This window comes from Lutjanus erythropterus, chromosome 14 (assembly GCF_056507025.1).
Source record: "Lutjanus erythropterus isolate fLutEry1 chromosome 14, fLutEry1.hap2, whole genome shotgun sequence".
Classification (NCBI taxonomy): domain Eukaryota; kingdom Metazoa; phylum Chordata; class Actinopteri; order Lutjaniformes; family Lutjanidae; genus Lutjanus; species Lutjanus erythropterus.
The window spans coordinates 25,170,631-25,190,303 of NC_139330.1; the positions used below are offsets into that span (position 1 = coordinate 25,170,631).

The window sequence follows — 19,673 nt, forward strand, 5'->3', positions numbered from 1 at the left end:
CTTAGAGTCAGGTTGTTGGAATAGTTATCCCAAAGGAACAGCAACCCTGAGGCATGTGGAGTCTTTCCCTTTGAATCTTGCAGTGGAATTGGGCCTTTCACACACAGCATTTTCCCCACCAGCTCATTAATCCTGCTCAATTATTTTGGACCCTGCAGTGCCCACACTAAGACAGACCTCAAATAATGCTTCTGGTGGCAACATTTCCATTAAAATCTGTAAACAAATAGATGGCACAAAGGTTAGTATGAAAGGTTTCTCACACCTGTGGTGTCTCTGGAGCCCTGCTGTTTTTCTATCCCCTCAGTTTGTCCACTGGGTTCACCTGTTGTCACAGGTGTAAATCAGACTGGATGGCTACTATGGAAACCAGCAGGGCTCTGTGTGCTGCAGTGAGCCACTGAATATCTCTGTTTTATGTTTAACCAATTAAAAAGGTTACAGATAGCTGAGTCATGCAGTTGTTTATCCACTTAGTAGTAATGCACACACTGGTTCATGCCCAGCAGCACAAGAGAAACCACAACATGACAATTTCTTGAATAATTTTTAGTTACCAAAAGGGTAACACTTTACTTTAATCCCTCCTTTTAGCAGAGCCAGTATATAAACATTTAATAAATGGTTTCAGTGTAATGCAGTTGTGAACAGGTATAAGTTCAGATATAAAAGATATAAGTTAATTAATCAACAGCTTTGTGGGGACCTATAGGTAGAGGCTGGTGTATAATCAGATAATGAATAAAATACTGTACAATAATTAGCACTTACAATATCCTTATATGTGCTTACAACTACATCATAAACCAATTATAAAACATGCTTATACTTCATTGCTTATAAATACTAAACGGGGTGTGGTTGAAGTCAAGTATTCCCAATTAAAGACAAAACAGCTCTGTGTTCATGTCTCCATTTAAGGACTGAGGATTTCTGGGTCATTGTTTTATGGTGCATTCACCTAACAGCTTTTTAAGAACCTACTTTCTTGTCCTTATAAGTTATGAAAGGGAGGTGCAGGAGGCGGCTTAGCTTGTAGTTAGGTGTTCATGTAAGATAAAGGGTAAGAAAGGGCAATAAATGAATAGTACACACAGTATCCTGCATGTGGAGGTCAAATTCCAACACTGAGTAAGCAGAGAGACCCAGATTCTTAGTAATCAAGCTACAGTCTTGATCTGACTCACGTGTTTAAAACAAAATGCAGCATGATGTCATACAAAGTGAATATGGAAATCACCACTTACAGTTTCAAGTTGCAAGTTGCAGTGGAGGAAAGCACAAATTTATGAACAAGTGATAAAAGTGGACAGAGCCTGACAAATGTATCAGACAGCCATTATTATTGGTCTAATACAGACCTATCACCACACCTATCATTAATTCAGGTTTAATATATACATGTAATTAATCTATTGTTTTTTATTTGTACTTATTTATATTAGTTAAAACTAGATTAAGATAAAATAAATTTAAAAAAAGAATCAGAATTCAGCCAGTTTTGCCTGCAGTCTGAACGTATCCTAAACGACAGTACAAAAATCTCAAACCATGAGAATCCATTAATGATGTGAGGGGTATTGCCATGAACCTTGAAACTGTATTCCTTCCTGGGTTTTCTATCTTCAAAGGTTCAGAGGGATTAAACACTTCAATTCCAGCTACAATTGGTCTCACTGACAGTCAGAACCATTTACTACATTAAATGTAAAACACTAGACTGCAATGAGCTATATTACAGTGAAGTCAACCCTTAGTAAAATTATATAATTTTGCCCCAACCCCCCCGACAGTTTACATAATTCCTCCAACATTTTCCTCATGGACTACACTTTGGCAGTTCATATAATTATAGAGAATTTATTACCAGTGGGAAGCCTGTTTTTCTCAACTTGAAAGTGTATTTTGTTAATGAGTGCTAAAATAAGGACCCAAAGATAAAACATTAAGCAGTTTTTATCTGAAGGAGCAGCACCAAATGTGGAGCAATTACAGTCCTGTTGCAGTGTGGACTCTGTGATACAGAAAAACAGTCTATTGTGGACTTGGCTGACAACTTTTCATGGGAGCTTTTCATCTGACATATGTTACTACACATAACAAAACAGAGCTTTCTTTTTCTACACATCAACACCTCATATTGTCTTTGCATATTGTTTCTCTGCTCTCATTAACATGACCATGTTTTGGTGATTTTGAGGTGACTCAGGTGGTCTGTGATGTTTTTGTGTTCAGGGAAGTTGGCAAATTTAGTCTCCTTGATCTTGAGCCAGTTCTGGGCTCGGCGCTCCGCAGCATGGCCATACTCCTGCTCCGGGGTCATGTACGGCCGGCTGATCCAGTATTCGTTCTCAGCCTCGCGCTCCAGATGCTTCAGCGTATTGCGTTTCATCTGCCAGGTAATCTGTCGCGGGCGCCGATACTTTCCGATCCACTGCTTCCCAGGGATGCCTTTCCGCAGCAGGGTGAGGGTGAGGAACATGGTGGCAAACTTTCTGAAAAGGCAAAACAGTTTTAGATTTTAAAAAAATCAGTGATTGCTATGACAATGGTACTGTTCATGACAGATAAAGTTGTTCAATGCAGGTATTGTGTACTAGTCATATCACCATTACTACAGTACAGAATAGATCTATTCACAGCAGTCATTCTGACATGAAATAGTAGGGTAAACACAGGTGTTACCAATGAGGGTACTGCTGTTTTGCATGTTGGCCCACTGGAAAGGCTCTGCTATACTAATGTGTTTACCCTACTATTTCCACATTACTGCTGTGAAAAAGATCTAAGTTACAGGTATATTTCAAAGTCTTGAAAAAGTGTGTTTTAAATTTCCCGGCTGATTGAACTTCTGCTCTGTTTGTACAGAGGTAAGCCAAAGTTCATATACTAATAAAAAACATGTTAAGATTGGCAACAGACTTTCCTCACAGCAGCAATTGTTAAATTAAATGGAAAGGTAAACACAGGTGTTATCAGTAATACTAATCAAGGCTCTGTTCCAGTGAGGACAAACAAGGTGTTACTATCCTGCATGTTGGCTCACTGGAAAGGCTCTGCTACACTGAATGAAACTGACCTTAATTAGTATCATTACACCTGTTTTCCCTGCTATTTCATATCAATATGTCTTTGGTGAAAAAGATCCATTTGCCAAGACCAAATTTACATGCACACAGTGACAAAAACAGTAAGACAAAAAAATAACGTGGATTGGTTTTTAAGTATAAATTGTGAGAGCTAGCGTGCTTATCTGTTAAGCTGCAAAAGTGGGGAAAGATGAGTGGTTGGAGCTGATATTGGTCTGCCCATTAAAATCTCATCAGGTGACAGCCCTGTTGTTCTGTTACGTATGCTTTATGGTCCATAAGGTCAAAGGCGAAGGCACCATCGGCAAGTGTCACAATTTTGCAGAGCAGAGTTCCTTTTATGTTATTAAATGGCGAGGGTAGATGAATAACAGGAAAAATAATGGGGACAAGTGTGGCTCTGCACATTTAGAGTGATAAAGTTGCGAGTAAAGTGTAACCAAAGTAACAGGAAAGTAATGAACCTGCTGATCAAGTACAGTCTGTTCAAGCCCACACAGCTCTGAGAAAAGAGATAATCAGCCAACATGAGTGAAAACACATGTGTGGGTCAATCATCAGTGTGGTGGGGCTTTAAGAAACCTTAATGTAAGATAATAAATATCCCACAAAATAAAATAATGCCAATTAAAGACATAATTACATAGAAATAAATTCTTCAACTTGATTTTTTGTGAGGATTATTATTCTAATCTAGGGATGTAACAATACCAAAAACTCAACACAAACTCAAAACAAAGAAAGATTACCTTTATTAAATAAGAAATCAGATGTGTATAGCATTTTTGGTCATATAAAATGTTTTTTTCCTTTTAACTTTAAGTGCTTCTACTTTCCTTCATTCATAAAATACAATAAAATTCTAAGCATGCACAAAAAATTGGCATGAATTGTCTTTAACAATCAATGTTAAAGATAACTGTAAATCAAAACAATCAGTCCTGTTATGAAATAAAATAAAAATAATAAAACAAAATAATGAACCATGTAATATCACCGTAGATATTACCACAGTCCAGTATTGAGATTTTTTTATTGTGATATATTTGTTACATCCTTTTTGAATATGTACCAAAATAAAAATAACCATAAATTTTACCAATGAGTTTTACCACTGTAAAATGTGCTCATATGCCCTTGACATTCACCCCTCTCTCTGGATTAATCTGCACTTACATGCTGTTTACTATAACCAGAGAGGAATTTGACTCATTTATTTATGTGTCGTACAAGTCTGGACTCCTTCAGCACCGTTTTGGAAACTGAGTTTGCAACATGTCAGATAAATTCGACCAAAAGAGAATTGAAAAGGAACTGAAAAAAAAGAAAAAAAAAAAAAAAAAAAAAAAAGGGAAATAATATACTTAGGGACTATCTCAGATGAGCTCATGAGGTTGTGAGTTGTATTTCTGCATTGATCGTTGATCTTTGGCACACTGATGAGTCATGGACAATGACAACTTTACAAAAGTGCATGACAATGACATCACATCAACAACGTTATCTCCCCAGGTGTAGGTGGGTAAAGAGTCAAAAGATGGTAATGGTAGACAGTGTTTCAAGCAGCTACAATCAATAGTTTCTTATTAACATGAAAACACATGACAACATGTATGTGAAAAGAGTCGCTGCTCATTGATTTGGGTCACTCTCATGGTGTCATTTTCTCCCCCAGCAGGCAGCTGTTTTCAGCAAACAAGGTCATAAAAAAATCACCTGCATACTCCATGCTTGGCAGACAGACACAGTTATAAACTAGCTGATGAACATTGTGAAACATTTAGCAGCTAAAGAGCCAGATATTTCCCTCAATAGTTAGTGACACCCAAATAGAGCTGAAAGGAGAGTATATTGGAGTTACTTTGGCAAGAAACACAACTCTAGGGCTCAACAAGGGCATGTCAGACAAGTAAACCTGGCAACTAATTTGCACAACCAGGGAAGAGGTAAAATAGAAAGAACTAAATTATGAAACTATTTTGATAATTGATTGTTAGCATACTATTCCTGCAAAAATGGCCAAAATAGCTGTTTTCAACCTCTCAAATGTGGAGATATCTGCTTTAATTAATTTATTATCATATCAAACAGAATATCTTTGGATTTTAGATGAAAACAAGTCAACTGACAACATTTAAAGACATCACCTTGGATTTAAAAAAAATATATTTTCTGACATTTTATAGATGTTGCAGCTCTATATTAAACATGACGCTTAACGTTGGTGTTTCTTGTTATATTACCAATTAATTCGTATGGGGTCAAGTAAAAACTGACATCAGGCAGGTAGATGTCTGACCCACTTACCTGACCAGGCCATGGGAACAAACAATAATGTTGGACTTCAAATTAATGACAATGTTCTTCATGTCTGATGGATGTGTAAATAATTGACATATTCACCATATCAACTGAAACAGTGATAACGTCAGTACTGAGGTTGCCATTAAATCAGTTATGGCAGGTTGATTTAAGTTGGCTAATGAACAAGCAATGACAACAGTCATCATTTTAGACCTTTTTCAGAGCAGACATTTGGATTTATCATAGCAGGAGAAGCACAGCTGTAAATGATATCAATACCAATAGCTACATTAGGTTCATTAAGGTCTGTCAGGTCAGTAAGCCATTAGTTACTTTAGTTATTATTACATTAGTTAACAAAGATTTCAGAGATTACATAGCATAGCCTAAATGGATGTGATTTGGTTTAGGAAACAGTTAGAGAGATACAATAGTTTTGGGAAATTTTACCATTTTCTCACTTCCCCAGGATCATAAACTAATCAGTGCCTTTGGACAGAACCTAACATATTTGGTGTAGTCTCAGGTTGGGTAAAACAGCAATTCTGGCTCAACTGTTGAGTGTCTAAGGGATCAAAAAACATAATAATGATCGCATAGATATCAAGAATTGAAAATAGGCATGCAAACTAAGGCGGGCATCTCTTACCAAGCTTTGTCTGAGGGTAGGCCCAGAGTCTCAAACTTTACATACCCCTACCTTTATCATTGCTGCCTTAAGTTTATTAATTACACTCATGTTTTTCCTAAAACTTGGGCAATGGAATTTTTAAATTATTATTCTGCAACAGACCACACATTTTAAGGATCTTATCAGGTTTTAAAAGATATTCTGGTATTTATTTATTTATTTATTAGAAATCGGAATTTTAAAGGAATAATATATGTGAGGCAAAAACTTTTTTACTATGGACTAAATAGAAACTGCTATGGCTAACATGCAGCATGCGTATATGCAAATTATTTCAAATAAAGAAATTAAATAACAGACATACACAATGGGGGTAAACAAAGTACAGAAATATCAGTGTAACGCAAAACACTGCTACAGCCCCTGAAACTACAGCCTCCACCATGTTCAATACATTGAATTAAACCCTCTCTTTGTGTCTGTCATATAGCGTCAGCGTTATATTTTCGTTTTCTTGCGTGACGTCCCGCTGAACCCTAAGTCACTATATCACCCCAGACATTTACAGTGCTGGTGTGTGCAGAAAGCTAACTTGTGCTTGCTAACATTAGCCAAGTTGACTGCAATGTGAAGCTAACGTTAGCTTAGCTGAGGCTAACGTTACAGACGGTTACAGACCAAGGACAGCTAAGAAATGGGCGCCATTTGTTCGTTATAACAGACACCAATATGTGAGCCACGCATTTGCTCCTTACCTCACTGCCTAACTACGACAAATTCCGCTCTCCTTCCGACGACAAGATGTCAAAAACTGTTTGTAAAGACGAAGACCACCGGAGAAATGTGAGTGACAGGCAGCAGCGAGGTCATTGATCGTATTTCCGGGTTATCTACGGTGTAGGAGGAGGCTCAAACATAATATCTGTCATACTGTTTGTATTTCTAGTGTTACGGAGGCTGAGGCTTGCGACCTTGAGCAACTCTGTTCCACTATTTTTTTTTTTTTATTTTATAATAAAATTAAGTAGTGAATTCAGTCTAGTGTTGTGTTATAAATGTGAGAGATAACAACTGTAATTTATATTATCTGACTGACTGAACCAAGCTTGATGACAGGATTGCTGGTTTGTCAGCAGATAATAATCAGCCAGCACTGGGCCTTTGTGTATTATATAATCACTATTCATTACTTCCCGGAGCCTGTGTCTCTGAGCTCCTCCCACTGCCCGACCAGATAAGGTCGCATGTTTCTCAGCGGAGTTCTCATTTTTCCAGGTTGTTGTGGTTTGTGCCCAGTTCTGCTTTGACATTAAATCAAAATGTTTGGTCCCTTTACATTGTTTTCAGCAACTACCTGGACTTTGGTGGCTCTGTTTCTCACCCTGTTATTACTGTGAGTAGTTTCTGCTTCTGTTTCTGTTTCTGTCAGAGTTGTACTAGGTTCTCAAGTTGTTTGTTAAGCTCTTGTAATATACCAGTTTAACTTTAAACTTTTTTTTTTTTTATCATACAGGTATGGCATTTGGCCGTATGGATTTTTCAAAAAACTGGGAATACCTGGACCAAGGCCTTGGCCTTTTTTTGGAACACTCCTAAACTTAAGAAAGGTAAGACACACACATCAGCACACATCTTAGGGGCTGTTATGTAAAGAGTTGATTTATTTGAGAATTAAAGATGAGGGTGTTTAAGCCCTTATGTGTACATTTTAATGACAACGAAAGACTTTTTTACTATAACATAACCCGGCACTTGCTGCTTGATGTTGCATGTATACACATGACTGTGCCTGTTGGAAGCTCTGTGACCATTTAACCTTTTAACACTTAAACATGTTTTCATGAAATTCCTTGTAGGGATTTCTTGTGTATGACCGTCACTGCCATGACAAGTACGGGGATGTCTGGGGGTGAGTTGTTGCTTCATCTTTCAGGGCCAAATACAGATGATATCAGTGGTGGAAGCAACAGAAGTAAAAGTATGAGTGCAAACTAGGAAACAGCCCCCTCAGAGGGGTCATGAGATGATTAATGTGATACAACAGAGGAAAATACGAAGTCCTGCAATGCAAATGTGCATTATTTAATTTAATTTAATTTAATTTAATTTTATTTTATTTTATTTTATTCACTTTTCTCTCATATTTATTTTTCATGAAATATTGGACACCTTTTTTGCTTTGGTATTCATGTGGGGTTTAGAGGGGGAAACATAGGTGGAAACATAACAAAGGGGCCCGACTAGACTGGGAACAACTGGTGTAATATTTAACAAGGAATTACTTTAGTATTACATTTTATTTATAAAAGAAATCAGTTAATGAATATGTCAAATTAGTGTAAAAACTAGATTATTTGCCTCTGAAGTGTAAGAATTACAAAGATGCAAAAAAAAAAAATAAAATAAAAAATAAATCAGAAATACTAAAGTGAAGTACAAGTATCTAAAAACTGCTGTTGAGTATGGTACTTGAGTAAATATACTTTGCTGCTTTCTTCCACTGGATATCATACTATATATTCTGTAAAGTTACATTTAATTGTAATAAAATATTATCTTGTCATGTAGGATATAAAAATGAGGATGTTACCTTTTGAAACTATTTTCTGGAATTTTACCACATGCACATATTAAGACACCATTTTGGTCTGTGGGTAGCCTACATGAAGTACACTTGTGATATGGAACTTGTGCATCCATATCATTGGAATGTAATAATGAAAATAACTGTAATGATAATCGGTGTTTATCGTGACAGATAAAGATATTTATTTTCATGTAAGAATTTTCTAAAATGTAGATCTGTATTTGAACTTATATAAATGGTTTATAAAATATCATCTGATCAATATTTCATATTTTATTCTGTGATAATGTGTTTCTGTGCAGGTTGTTTGATGGACGAATGCCATTCTTAATGGTGGCAGACCCTGAGATTATTAAGACTGTACTGGTGAAGGAGTGCTACTCTGTGTTTACCAACCGCAGGGTAAGACATTCATCTTGTTGCATGTTATGGAGTCTATGAAAATTCATCTCGTCATGTTAAATGACAGACTAACATTAGCAATCAGTGTTGTGATCACTCTTTATCCAATTGCACAACTCTGAGAAGTCTTATGCAAGAGTCTGCAATGTGGGGTTGGGCAGGAAACACGAGGCTGTTGTTTCTGCTTCGATGCAAGCATCGCAAAAGTTGAAAGACACTTGAGCATTTCCAGGCTAAGGAGTATTTCATCATTTGAAACTGTGATTTGCTGACTCATAAGGGAATAAAAGAAGCTGCACCTCAATCAAGTCAGTCAAGGAAGTTTGGATTTGTTGCAACATTCGGTAGTTTACGCAGAGAGTCAGAGAATTATGGGCCAAGATTACACCAGACCACACATGCACGGCCTCTGAGGCAGCTGGGAAAAATCAAGAAACTCTCTTAACCCTTCATGTCAAAACAACATTTCTGTTAAGAAACAACCCAGAAAGCTCTTGTGTCAGGATTGACACAGAAACCTGAGGTGATACTGTCGCCAGAGGCTCTGTTTTTTATACTGATCCCGTACTGGAATAACCTTCCATCAACTTGACAAAAAAAGGACTTCTGGTATTTATATAACCTTTATTTATTTACTGAGAGCCAAGGAATGCCCTCATCACATTTCCACAGTTCACACTTGGAAGCTGCCCAATACAACCACAGTCTGATGGTAATAGTAATTCTCTTCCCGGTGGAGAGTTACATGAGAAGATTGATAGCACTCTTGTATCTGTACTGCAATTATGAAGCTACTGTACAACCAGCAGCTGGCTAACTTAGCTTAGCACGGATACTGGAAGTGGGGAAACAGCGAGGCTGGTTCTGTCCAAAGGCGTTTTTATGGCAGACATGCCACACAGCTCTTTCTTCTGTCTCTTTCGTCCTTCCTCAGTCTTTGGTTCCTTCCTTCCTTGTTTCCGACCATGTTTCTTTCCTTGTTTCATTCCTTGTTCTCATGTTTCCTTTTTTCCTTCCTTGTTTCTGCCCTTGTTTCTTCCCTTATTTGTTTCCTTGTCTCCTTCCCTGTTTCCTTCCATTCCTTCCATGTTTCTTTGCTTCTTTGTCTCCTTCCTTGTTTTCTGTTTCCTTCGTTATGTCCTCAGTTCCTCATTTTCTTCCTTGTTTTCTACCTTATTTCTTTCTTCATTTCCTCATTGACTTCCCTGTTTCCTTCATTGTTCACTTCTGGCTTTACTCCCTGATTTACGTCCTTGTTTAATTGTTTGCTTGCTCGTTTACTTTCTCGTTTCCTGATTCGTTTCCTCATTTACTTCTTTGTTTCTTTCCTCATTTCCTTCTTTTCTTTGTCATTTCCTTTCTCATTTTCTTCTTTTAAAAGTGCATTTGTATGGATGCACTTTGGTCTTAAAAATATTAAGGCAAGCTGCTAAAAAAATGCTGCTAAAAAGCTTTTAGCAGCATTTTTGATTAATCAGCACGATTCAAACATTCAAAGTTAGATTTAAATAAATTGCATAAATTGCACTGGGATGTTTTGCTTATTTCTTCATTGAATTTAAAATAACTGAAGGAGAAATGTTAGAAGAAGAAAACTGTGTAACTCTTCCTGCACCACAATCAAAGCATTTAGTGTATTTTCTCTGTACTTATGTTCACAGGATAATAGCATAGCAGGACCTTTTGAAGATGCAATTACAGCAGTTAAAGATGAAAGGTGGAAGAGAATTCGAAGCACTTTGTCCCCATGTTTCACCAGTGGAAGACTGAAACAGGTATCATGTCTGAGCTCACTGACCACTTCTGCAGTCTGCTTCCTGTGACCTACAGCAGCAGTACAGATACATTCATATGTATGCATCAGTGTAGGACAATGTATATGTGTCTACAGTGTGTCTACATGTATTTCTTTGTCTAATGTAGTCAACATTACGCAACTTTTTTGAAGGTTTTTCCCATCGTTGCTCGCTATGCTGATCAACTCATTGACAAACTTGGACAAACAAATTTGGAGGAACCTGTCGATGTCAAACAGTATGTTGATAATCTGTTATATAACAGCATATTATTATATTTCTGGTCATAAAAAACAAACAAACAAACAAACATGGTAGCAGTCCGTGCTAGCTCCTGAATGAAAATCACCTTTCATTTTTCTGCTGTAGATTCGTGGCACCCTACAGTTTGGATACTGTGACCAGCGCATCTTTCAGTGTTGAGGCGAACTCCATAAATAATCCAGATGACCCACTTATTGTTCATCTCAAGAAGATTATGAACATGAAATTATGGCCTTTTTTTGTACTATGTATGTAGTCCTTTCACCTCTGTTATAGACTTTGATCATTTGAACACCTTTGGATCACTCGTGGGGCTGCTCAATTCATTAAAATATTAGCAAAGTTGTAATAACTAATATTCAAATCTTGTTGTCCAAATGTGATACAACATGTTAGTTTGGTGCAGTCCCCAACAAATGTCATCATCATCATGTTATCATGATTTCATTTGTTTATTTATTTAGTTTTTCAGTGAAAATAAAAATTGTGATGCAAAAATGATCATTCCCGCTAATCAAGAATCATCTTGCAATATTTGTCAAAATAATTGCAATGTGATTTTTTTTTTTTTTTACCATATCGTGCAGCACTAATCACTAGTATGCAACTTGTGGTTAACAATCCTTTGGTCTCTTTTCAGTTGTGTTTCCCTTTGCTGCCAATCTGTTCAAGCTCCTGGGTATTGAGATGATGCCCAAACTCAGTGTGGACCATTTTTTCAACATCATCAAAAGATTTAAAGACCAGCATCATGCAGATAAATCTGTAAGCATTTCATCATTGTCCAGTGAAAAAAAAAAAATCTGAGAAATGAGCTCGTTTGCTTTCTTGCTGGAAGCTGGATGGTTAGATTGATAACCACTCTCATGTCTGCATCCTAAATATGAAGCTGTGACAGTTGTGAACAGAAACATGGAAATAGCTAGCCTAGCTCTGTCAAACAGGTAAAATCTGTCTGTCAGCACCTCTGCAGGTCTCTAGGTAACAAGTTATATCTGGTTTGTTTAATTCACACAAAGATAACGTGAAGATGAATCTGTGTTTGTATAGGAGTTTATATGCTGGACTGTTTGTTGGCTGGTCACAGCATATAAACCTGCCCTAGCTTCATATTTAACAGACAGTCATGAGAGTGGTATTAAACTTCTCAACTCTTGGCAAAGTGGTGAATAAGCACATTTCATAAAATGTTGAACTGTATAAACCCAAAGCCTTCTTCTGCTGTTCTCTCTTATTCAAATTAATATTGCTTATATTACACATTTTAAGTCAACATGTGTCAGTCAGTTTTGTGTTGATGTGATTGTTCTTTGTGCTGATCTAGATCCAAGGAGACTTCCTGCAGGTGATGATTCAGAATGAGATACCAGATATAAAAAATGAACAAGATCAACCAAGTAAAGGTACATTTGCACCACAGCAGTAACTCATGAAACACAAAAGTCATCAGCACTCTATCCTCGCTTTACATTTAAAGTTGTCTTTACGCAAGCTCTCTTTACTAGACAACAAGATGATTTAAGTGACGATCAACCCAAATGAATGTCAGCGTTTTTCCTCAAACATGCCTGTAAATATTTGGATCAAATTCTCAGTTCTTCAAGAATTTACATGTTTTTTTGAGTTGAACATGACAGATGATCTAACTAGGCTACGCCGTGAAGATAAAGAACTTAAACTATATCTGTTCTTTAGAGCTAAAATGCTTTGTTGATAAATCCTTCAGTCAACTGACAAAACATTATTGTTCAAATAATTAACTAATCAATTAAGTCACTTCTCCAGTAAAAAAAAAAGTCAAATATTCTCTGCTTCTTGCTCCTAAAGTTAGAGGGTTTGCTGCTTTTCTCTTTCTTGTAAATTCAATACATTTGTGTTTCAAGCATTATAGTCTTTTTTACAGTCACTATACAGTTTGATTTTTTTTTTTTTTTTTTTTTTTTACAATTTTCTGACATCTTATAGACGACTAAATAATTGTTTTGTTTTTTTAATTAAGTGATAACTAGGTTTGATAATGTCATAAGTAAGCTATAAACACGTCTATTCTAATTTTTATTTTAAATTCCTCTGAAACCTGTAAAAAAGTCATCTATCTTGAAAATAGAAGCAAATTTTGAAGATTGTTACAGGACGTTGTTGGGAGATGTGTAAAAGTCACATCGTCACATTTTAAGTTAGCTAATGTCAGCATAATGCTAGCCATGGCTTGATAGAAATTAGCCAACCAATTTCATTGCATTTTTCTACAGAGCAAAACACTAACAAACTGGCAAACACTGCATATGTAGCTATCTGCATATCTAGCTAGCTAACAATTGATGTAGATAAGCAAGCTAGTTGGTTAGTGCTTTGCTATAGAGCAAAATACTGGCTAACTAACAAGCTAACAGTGTAGATTAGCTAGCTAAGTACATATACAGGGAACAGTAAAAGAGGCCTTAGGATGGGACAATGAAGAGAAAACTAATTCACAGTAATAAAACAAATAACACAGCAGTACAGTAAATTTCAATAGGACCCTGAAGTAGACTCTAGCTAATATATTTTAAATGGAAAACTAAGATGCATGGAACATTTCCTCATGTCTGCAAAGAATATAAGCCGCTCAGTAATGTGCAACCACAATCTGGTATACAGCTGTCTATCATGTTTTTAAGCCTCAGACTAAATTTGTTTTGCGTGAAGATAAATGTCAAAATGTCTGCTGACTGTCGCTTTATTTTGTTGCAGGATTGACTGAACATGAGATACTTTCCCAGGCCTTCATTTTCATCTTCGGTGGCTATGAGACCACGAGTGTCACTCTGTCTTACACCCTCTACAACCTGGCCACCAACCCTGATGCCATGCAGACCTTGCAGGAAGAAATCGACACCAGCCTACCGAAAGATGTACAGTCATTTTGATTGTTTAGACTGAACGTTTTCATTAGCTGGCATCGTATTACATTCTAATCCTTACATGTTTATTTTTGTATTACTTTTGCCTCCAGGGTCCCATTTCATACGAGGATCTGGTGGGTCTAGAGTACCTGGACCACGTTCTTTGCGAGTCGCAGCGTTTGATGCCCACTGCCCCTCGGCTTGAGAGGATGTGTAAGAAAACTGTTCAGGTCCACGGCCTCACCATCCCTGAAGGAACCCTGGTTGGTATTCCTGTACACATTTTACACAAGGACCCACGCTATTGGAGCTCTCCTCAACTCTTCAGGCCAGAGAGGTAAAAATTGAATTAAATACATTACTATTTAACTTTCATTTACAAAGAAATTCTTTCAGTTGTGCCCGCAGTGTCAATCAGCATCTTCAGGGAAGCTTAGGCATTGTTGTTCTGCAGAATAAAATGGAAATGCTGCATGTCATTTAGATTTCATTTGAAGTAACTGTTTGTCTCTTTCACTGATACTTGGAGCACTTGGTAACAACTTCATGTTTAATACTACAGTGAAAAGTGTTTATTAGACATCTGCACCTGCAATAAGTCTCAGTTAGGTTCACTCCGTTTGTGAATGGTTATTACACTAACATAAACAATATTTTTCAGATATCAACCTCAGTATTGTGCAGCTCTTGTGTCTTACATACCACGTAAAACAATTCTTGGTATAAAGGCTTTTACTCTGCACAGGTTCAGTAAAGATGCTGGGGAGGAGGTGAACCCGTATGCCTACATGCCATTTGGGCTCGGTCCTCGTAACTGCATTGGGATGCGATACGCTCTCCTGGTCATGAAGATGGTTATTGTCCGTCTCCTGCAGAAATACACCGTGGAAACATGCAAAGAAACCGTGGTAAGACTAACACTCGGACAGCAACACAGACATTCATGTGCAGTCAAACTGTCGTTCTTCTCTGGTGTCATGTCGCTGATTATATGTGAATTTCTTCCTTTAGATTCCATTGGAGATTGACTGGAAGGCCCAGCCAGTAAAACCAGTAAAACTCAGCTTTGTTCCCAGACAGCAGTAAGCCAAGAGGGAGCATCTCTATACATAGCTTTTGAACTCCAATCAAGCTCATGATTGTTGTATTATTTTGTTGTTATTTTAACATGTGCCAACTGCTGACAGTTAAAGTTTGTAATCCATACTGTATTGGTGTAAGCTTTCAACTCGCCTTGATTTTTCTCACAGTGTCAATCAATCAGATATATTTTATTTACTTTTCCGCTTTTGTAGAAATTCTTGAATGTGTAATTTCATTGGATCTTGGATGTTTTCTTATTGTTTTAATGTAACAGTACATGATGGAATTTACATGAGTCACCGCAAGGATCATTTGTTCAAAAAAGTGTATATGTGCTTATGAAAAGAACAGAGACTGCAGGATAAGGCACAAGAACCCAAAGTGTTTTATCTCATTTTGCATTCATTTATAACCAACACCACCATTAAAAAATACCCCCATCTAACTAAACATCTTCATTAATCTGAACCGGTTTTCAAAATCAGTGGCTTGTAGAACATTTATTTTTTATATTCACACATTTAATTGTATGAAGTTTATTATCTAATAAGCTGCTGGTCATTAATAGTAATAGCCTGTACGTTCGTCTGTAGCTCTATCATTGATGGGTATGTGGCTCCACCTAGTGGCTGATCAGAGCAGAGAAACTCTGCACATTAGGAGTCTTTAGTAGTCATTAACATTGATTGCAAAGCTGAATTTGAGTTGAATTTTAATTAATTAAACATCAGCACTATAGCACCAGGAAACATGTTTATTTCCCCTATTTAGATCATATTCAATCAACTTAGTATTACTCCATATTTTCCTCCCTGGTCTTCCACACTCCACCTGCAGTGGCTCTACGCCCCACAAATGAGGCCCGTCCCACAGTTTGAGAACCTCTGGATTAGGGACAGAGTATTTTTGGAGCAACGGGCATTTGTTTTCGGGACAACAGGCCATCAGACAAGTGGGCTTTTGGTCCGATGGAACATTTTTCTGACTGTTTTTGCAGAGGATTGTATCATTAAAATTACTTTCATGATTGTATGTTATCTAATATTTATAACAGTAGGGCATACAGCAGTGTTTTTTCAGGGCAAAACTAACCTTTATATCTAATATTTCCACAAACTGTCCCTCATTTTACTTAAGTGTTCAAATTCTAAGAGGGTAAATGTATCAAATACATGCCCTCAAAATGTGTCCATGTATGTCCATGTAGACTATGTTCTGTTTACAGAACCAAAATGGAATGCCCCCACTTTTTAGATACAAACAGCTACATGACATGACACTGTCTGAAATCTCTATTTACTGCACTTTTAACAAAAAACACAAAAAAGGAACTTCTAAATAGTACCACTGTCAGCTGAAACTAAACTGAATGTGACAGAGAATAAAACAGGAGAGTTCATTAAAAGTAAATCTGGTTAACTAGATTATCAGAACAGCTATGACACAGAATAGGAGTCACACATTGTATACTTTTTTTTAATAACTTTACAACAGCATACAAATTGGGTCCACTCCTCTGAAGGCTTTGTGAAAGTTCAGTGTAAAACAGCTGAAGTCAGTTTTTGTGGGTATGAATAACTGAGGTTTCCCAATCTACATTCACAGCTCACACAAGATGCGCAAATGTCCCACATATAACCATCTGATTGGGCATTTACTATTATAATGAAATGACTACATTTATTCAAAGAAAATTAGGGTTTCATTCCAAAATGAGACATTCATGAAAAATATGGCGTATCTGTAAACAAAAAAAAAAAAAAATAGTGAAGAATGGTTACAGCTATCTTTGGCCTCAGTAATGGTGATTTGTGGTACAGTTAATGTAACATGTTGAGAAATGAACATAAAGTAACAATTTTCTCCCTCGGCATTTTGAAATGGAAGGCTACATTTACTGATTAATCTAATTTTGCTGGTGGATAATTAGTGTTTGATGAGATATTGTTCATTTGTCAATGAAGAGAAATAATCACTGATGGCAGAAAACTATCTGAAGCTATGAAGGTTAAGGGAAACCTCAGTGACTGATTGCAGAACCACAGACAAATAACAGTTCAAATACCAGTCAGCAGAAGGCGCCAACAGGAGCAGTACACTTGTTGGTCTGTGTCTGTGCATTCAAAATAAATTTTACTTCTTCTCATTCAGACTTACTAAAACATAAAAAACAACATTTTAAATTAATGTCATAATACAGAGTTGAAACCTTTCACTCCAAATCGCATAAATATGCTGGTTTCATGAGAAATGTAACTGTGTGTCCTGCTTTAACACTGCTTCTGTGTTGTTTTTGTTAGAAAACAAAATCCTGGAAATATTTTTTTACAGTAGTCAAGATCTGCAAAATTATCTGCCACTGCATCAAAACAATATTACTGAAAAATCCTAAATCGAGCTTAAGGTTTAAATAAATCCAGTCTCTTAAAGATGTGGCAATATTCTGCAAAAGAAAAAAAAAACACCTTGGAAACACTGCTACATTTGTTAAGGTGGATCTCTTTTGCAGAGTATGTGTGTGTTTGTAGTCAGGAAATTTGGCCCAGTTAGCAGCTTGTTGATACTAACCATAAAATACATGTGTGCACACTCACACACTCAGACATTCATGCACAGACAGGAAAACAAAGAGCAGCACAGGCTCACATACAAACATCCGGGTTGTAAACAAAAGTTCTGTATTTTTTTTATCAAAGAGAGGAGTATAAAACTGCACTGCCACAGTGCGTTCTTGAAAAGCTCTATGGAGTGACTACTGCATTAGAAAAAGCAACATTAAAGCAAACATAAAATGTGGGATAAAAAAGTTAAAAGGATTATATTACAAAGCCTTTTGGAGTCCTGAGTTTATCAAACATAAACAAAACAGACAAAAAGGCCAGAGTCCATATATAATAGAAATATATTAAATGATAAACAAAAAAAATTCTGACAAGATTTGAGCACTTTCCTGCTTGTTCTCAGACTTCCAGAAAAACAGGCAAAAATCAATTGAAAAATGTTTTCAACACATCCATGGCTCTTGTTTGGGACAATACACATTATGCAGCATACGTGTTGTTGACAGCATGTGTAGAGTTTCAGATGAGGTGCTCATCATTTTGGAAAAGCAGCATCTTCTTGTAAAGTGTAAAATTACACTTCATACGTTTTTAAGATGATTGAGAGGAACCTGTCTGAGTAGATGATAGTATGTGGTGTTTTCGGTGAGAAAATAAAAGTATAATCTCTCAGAATGAAACGTAAAATGTTTTCGTGATGCTTCAAATGAACACCAATGTGCTTCGTCCATAACTGGACACAGATGTGAGGAAAATGACAGTCAGGGGATGACAGGTCAGTTAAAGACAGTTTCAGTTCCCATTTAAGACACTTTTCCTCAAATTCCCTTCCTCGGCTTCAAGAGCCCGTCTTCTTCAGGCAGTAACATAGAGTGCAAACTATCATGGGCTGACATCATGTCCTTAATGTAAACTTGAACCTTGAATTACTCGGGGAAAGACTAAACATTTTGCTTCACAATAACACAGATGAACACACTGACAACTGGGAGCAGTCCAGTACAACCACAGTGTTCTACTGTTCTCCATTGGAACACTTGTGGGTTAAGTACCTTAGTCAAAGGCACCTTGGCAGTTGCTACTGAGAAAGAATTCACTCTCTTTTATGCTGGGATTTAACCCAGAGCCTTCTGCTAACAAAAAGTCTTCTCTAACCTACAACTATAACTCCAAAAGAATTGGGACGCTGTGTAAGACATAAATACAAACAAAACGCCGTGATCTGCAAATTCTATTTTTATTTACGTTTTACACAATGTCCCAACTATTTTGGAATCAGGGTTGTATAAGTCACTGCCAGCCCTGCAACCTAATTCTTCTCTAATTATGTAGAAACAAAAATTATTACATTATTAGTGAAGCGATAATTTTTGCTGTGTCATAATTATTACATTACAGGCTGACACATTTTTATAATCTTCATTGGGTTCAGTTTTCCTCACATGGTGTGGTTCATCCATGAAGTGCAGGTAGGATTTTAAGCGCTGCAATAGATATCTGACAACAGATTTAAAAGAAAAAAGAACAAAGAAATGGTTTTCACCCATTTAGACACTGGTGCTGGATCAGTTTATCTGTGTCTATGTGGCATTTGAGGAAAGTGAGGCTGACTGAAGTTCTGGCTTGAGCCTGCTGTGAGAGAAAAATAACAAAAGGCTGAGGTCCTGATGCACACACAGCAATTTGAGGCAAAGTGAAAGTACTCCACCTGCTGCTTTCAAAATTTTACCAGCCAAATATTTAGGACATGTTAACTACAGCTGGCTGCAGAGGAAACTTTTACCAGCCGCAGATCAGATTAGACCCGCGCTTGGCTGGTGGCAATTTAAAACTAAAAATAACAAACAAAACATCCAGTCTTCTCAATCCTTATAATTCATCAGATTGCTGATGTTCAGGATTCAGTGCCTTGATGTGGGCCAAAACAACTAATATAACTGAGTGTTGAGATCAATACAGTAGTGCATTAAGGTCCACTTCATTCTCCAGAAAAAGCTCAGATTGTATAAATGTTCAGTATGGAAAGATTCATTCAGGTGTCTCGAAATTACAGCAGAAAAACAAAGATCTT

General features: G+C 36.9%; 2 protein-coding genes across 2 annotated transcripts; one reads left to right on the top strand and one right to left on the bottom strand.

Annotated features, from left to right (window-relative positions):
* Nucleotides 1-1,844: 1,844 nt before the first annotated feature.
* On the bottom strand, nucleotides 1,845-6,915 carry mrpl57 (mitochondrial ribosomal protein L57). Its single transcript, XM_084735923.1, has 2 exons — nucleotides 6,780-6,915; nucleotides 1,845-2,495 (listed from the first exon to the last, which is right to left on the bottom strand). The coding sequence occupies exon 2, from the start codon at nucleotides 2,480-2,482 to the stop codon at nucleotides 2,171-2,173; it is 312 nt and encodes a 103-aa protein (XP_084592049.1). The 5' UTR covers nucleotides 2,483-2,495; nucleotides 6,780-6,915; the 3' UTR covers nucleotides 1,845-2,170.
* Nucleotides 6,916-7,261: 346 nt separating this feature from the next.
* Nucleotides 7,262-15,168, top strand: LOC146315632 (cytochrome P450 3A56-like). Its single transcript, XM_084735539.1, has 13 exons — nucleotides 7,262-7,417; nucleotides 7,538-7,631; nucleotides 7,881-7,933; nucleotides 8,914-9,013; nucleotides 10,675-10,788; nucleotides 10,962-11,047; nucleotides 11,179-11,321; nucleotides 11,714-11,838; nucleotides 12,398-12,476; nucleotides 13,807-13,967; nucleotides 14,069-14,295; nucleotides 14,704-14,866; nucleotides 14,970-15,168. The coding sequence occupies exons 1-13, from the start codon at nucleotides 7,344-7,346 to the stop codon at nucleotides 15,042-15,044; spliced, it is 1,494 nt and encodes a 497-aa protein (XP_084591665.1). The 5' UTR covers nucleotides 7,262-7,343; the 3' UTR covers nucleotides 15,045-15,168.
* The last annotated feature ends 4,505 nt before the right edge of the window (nucleotides 15,169-19,673 follow it).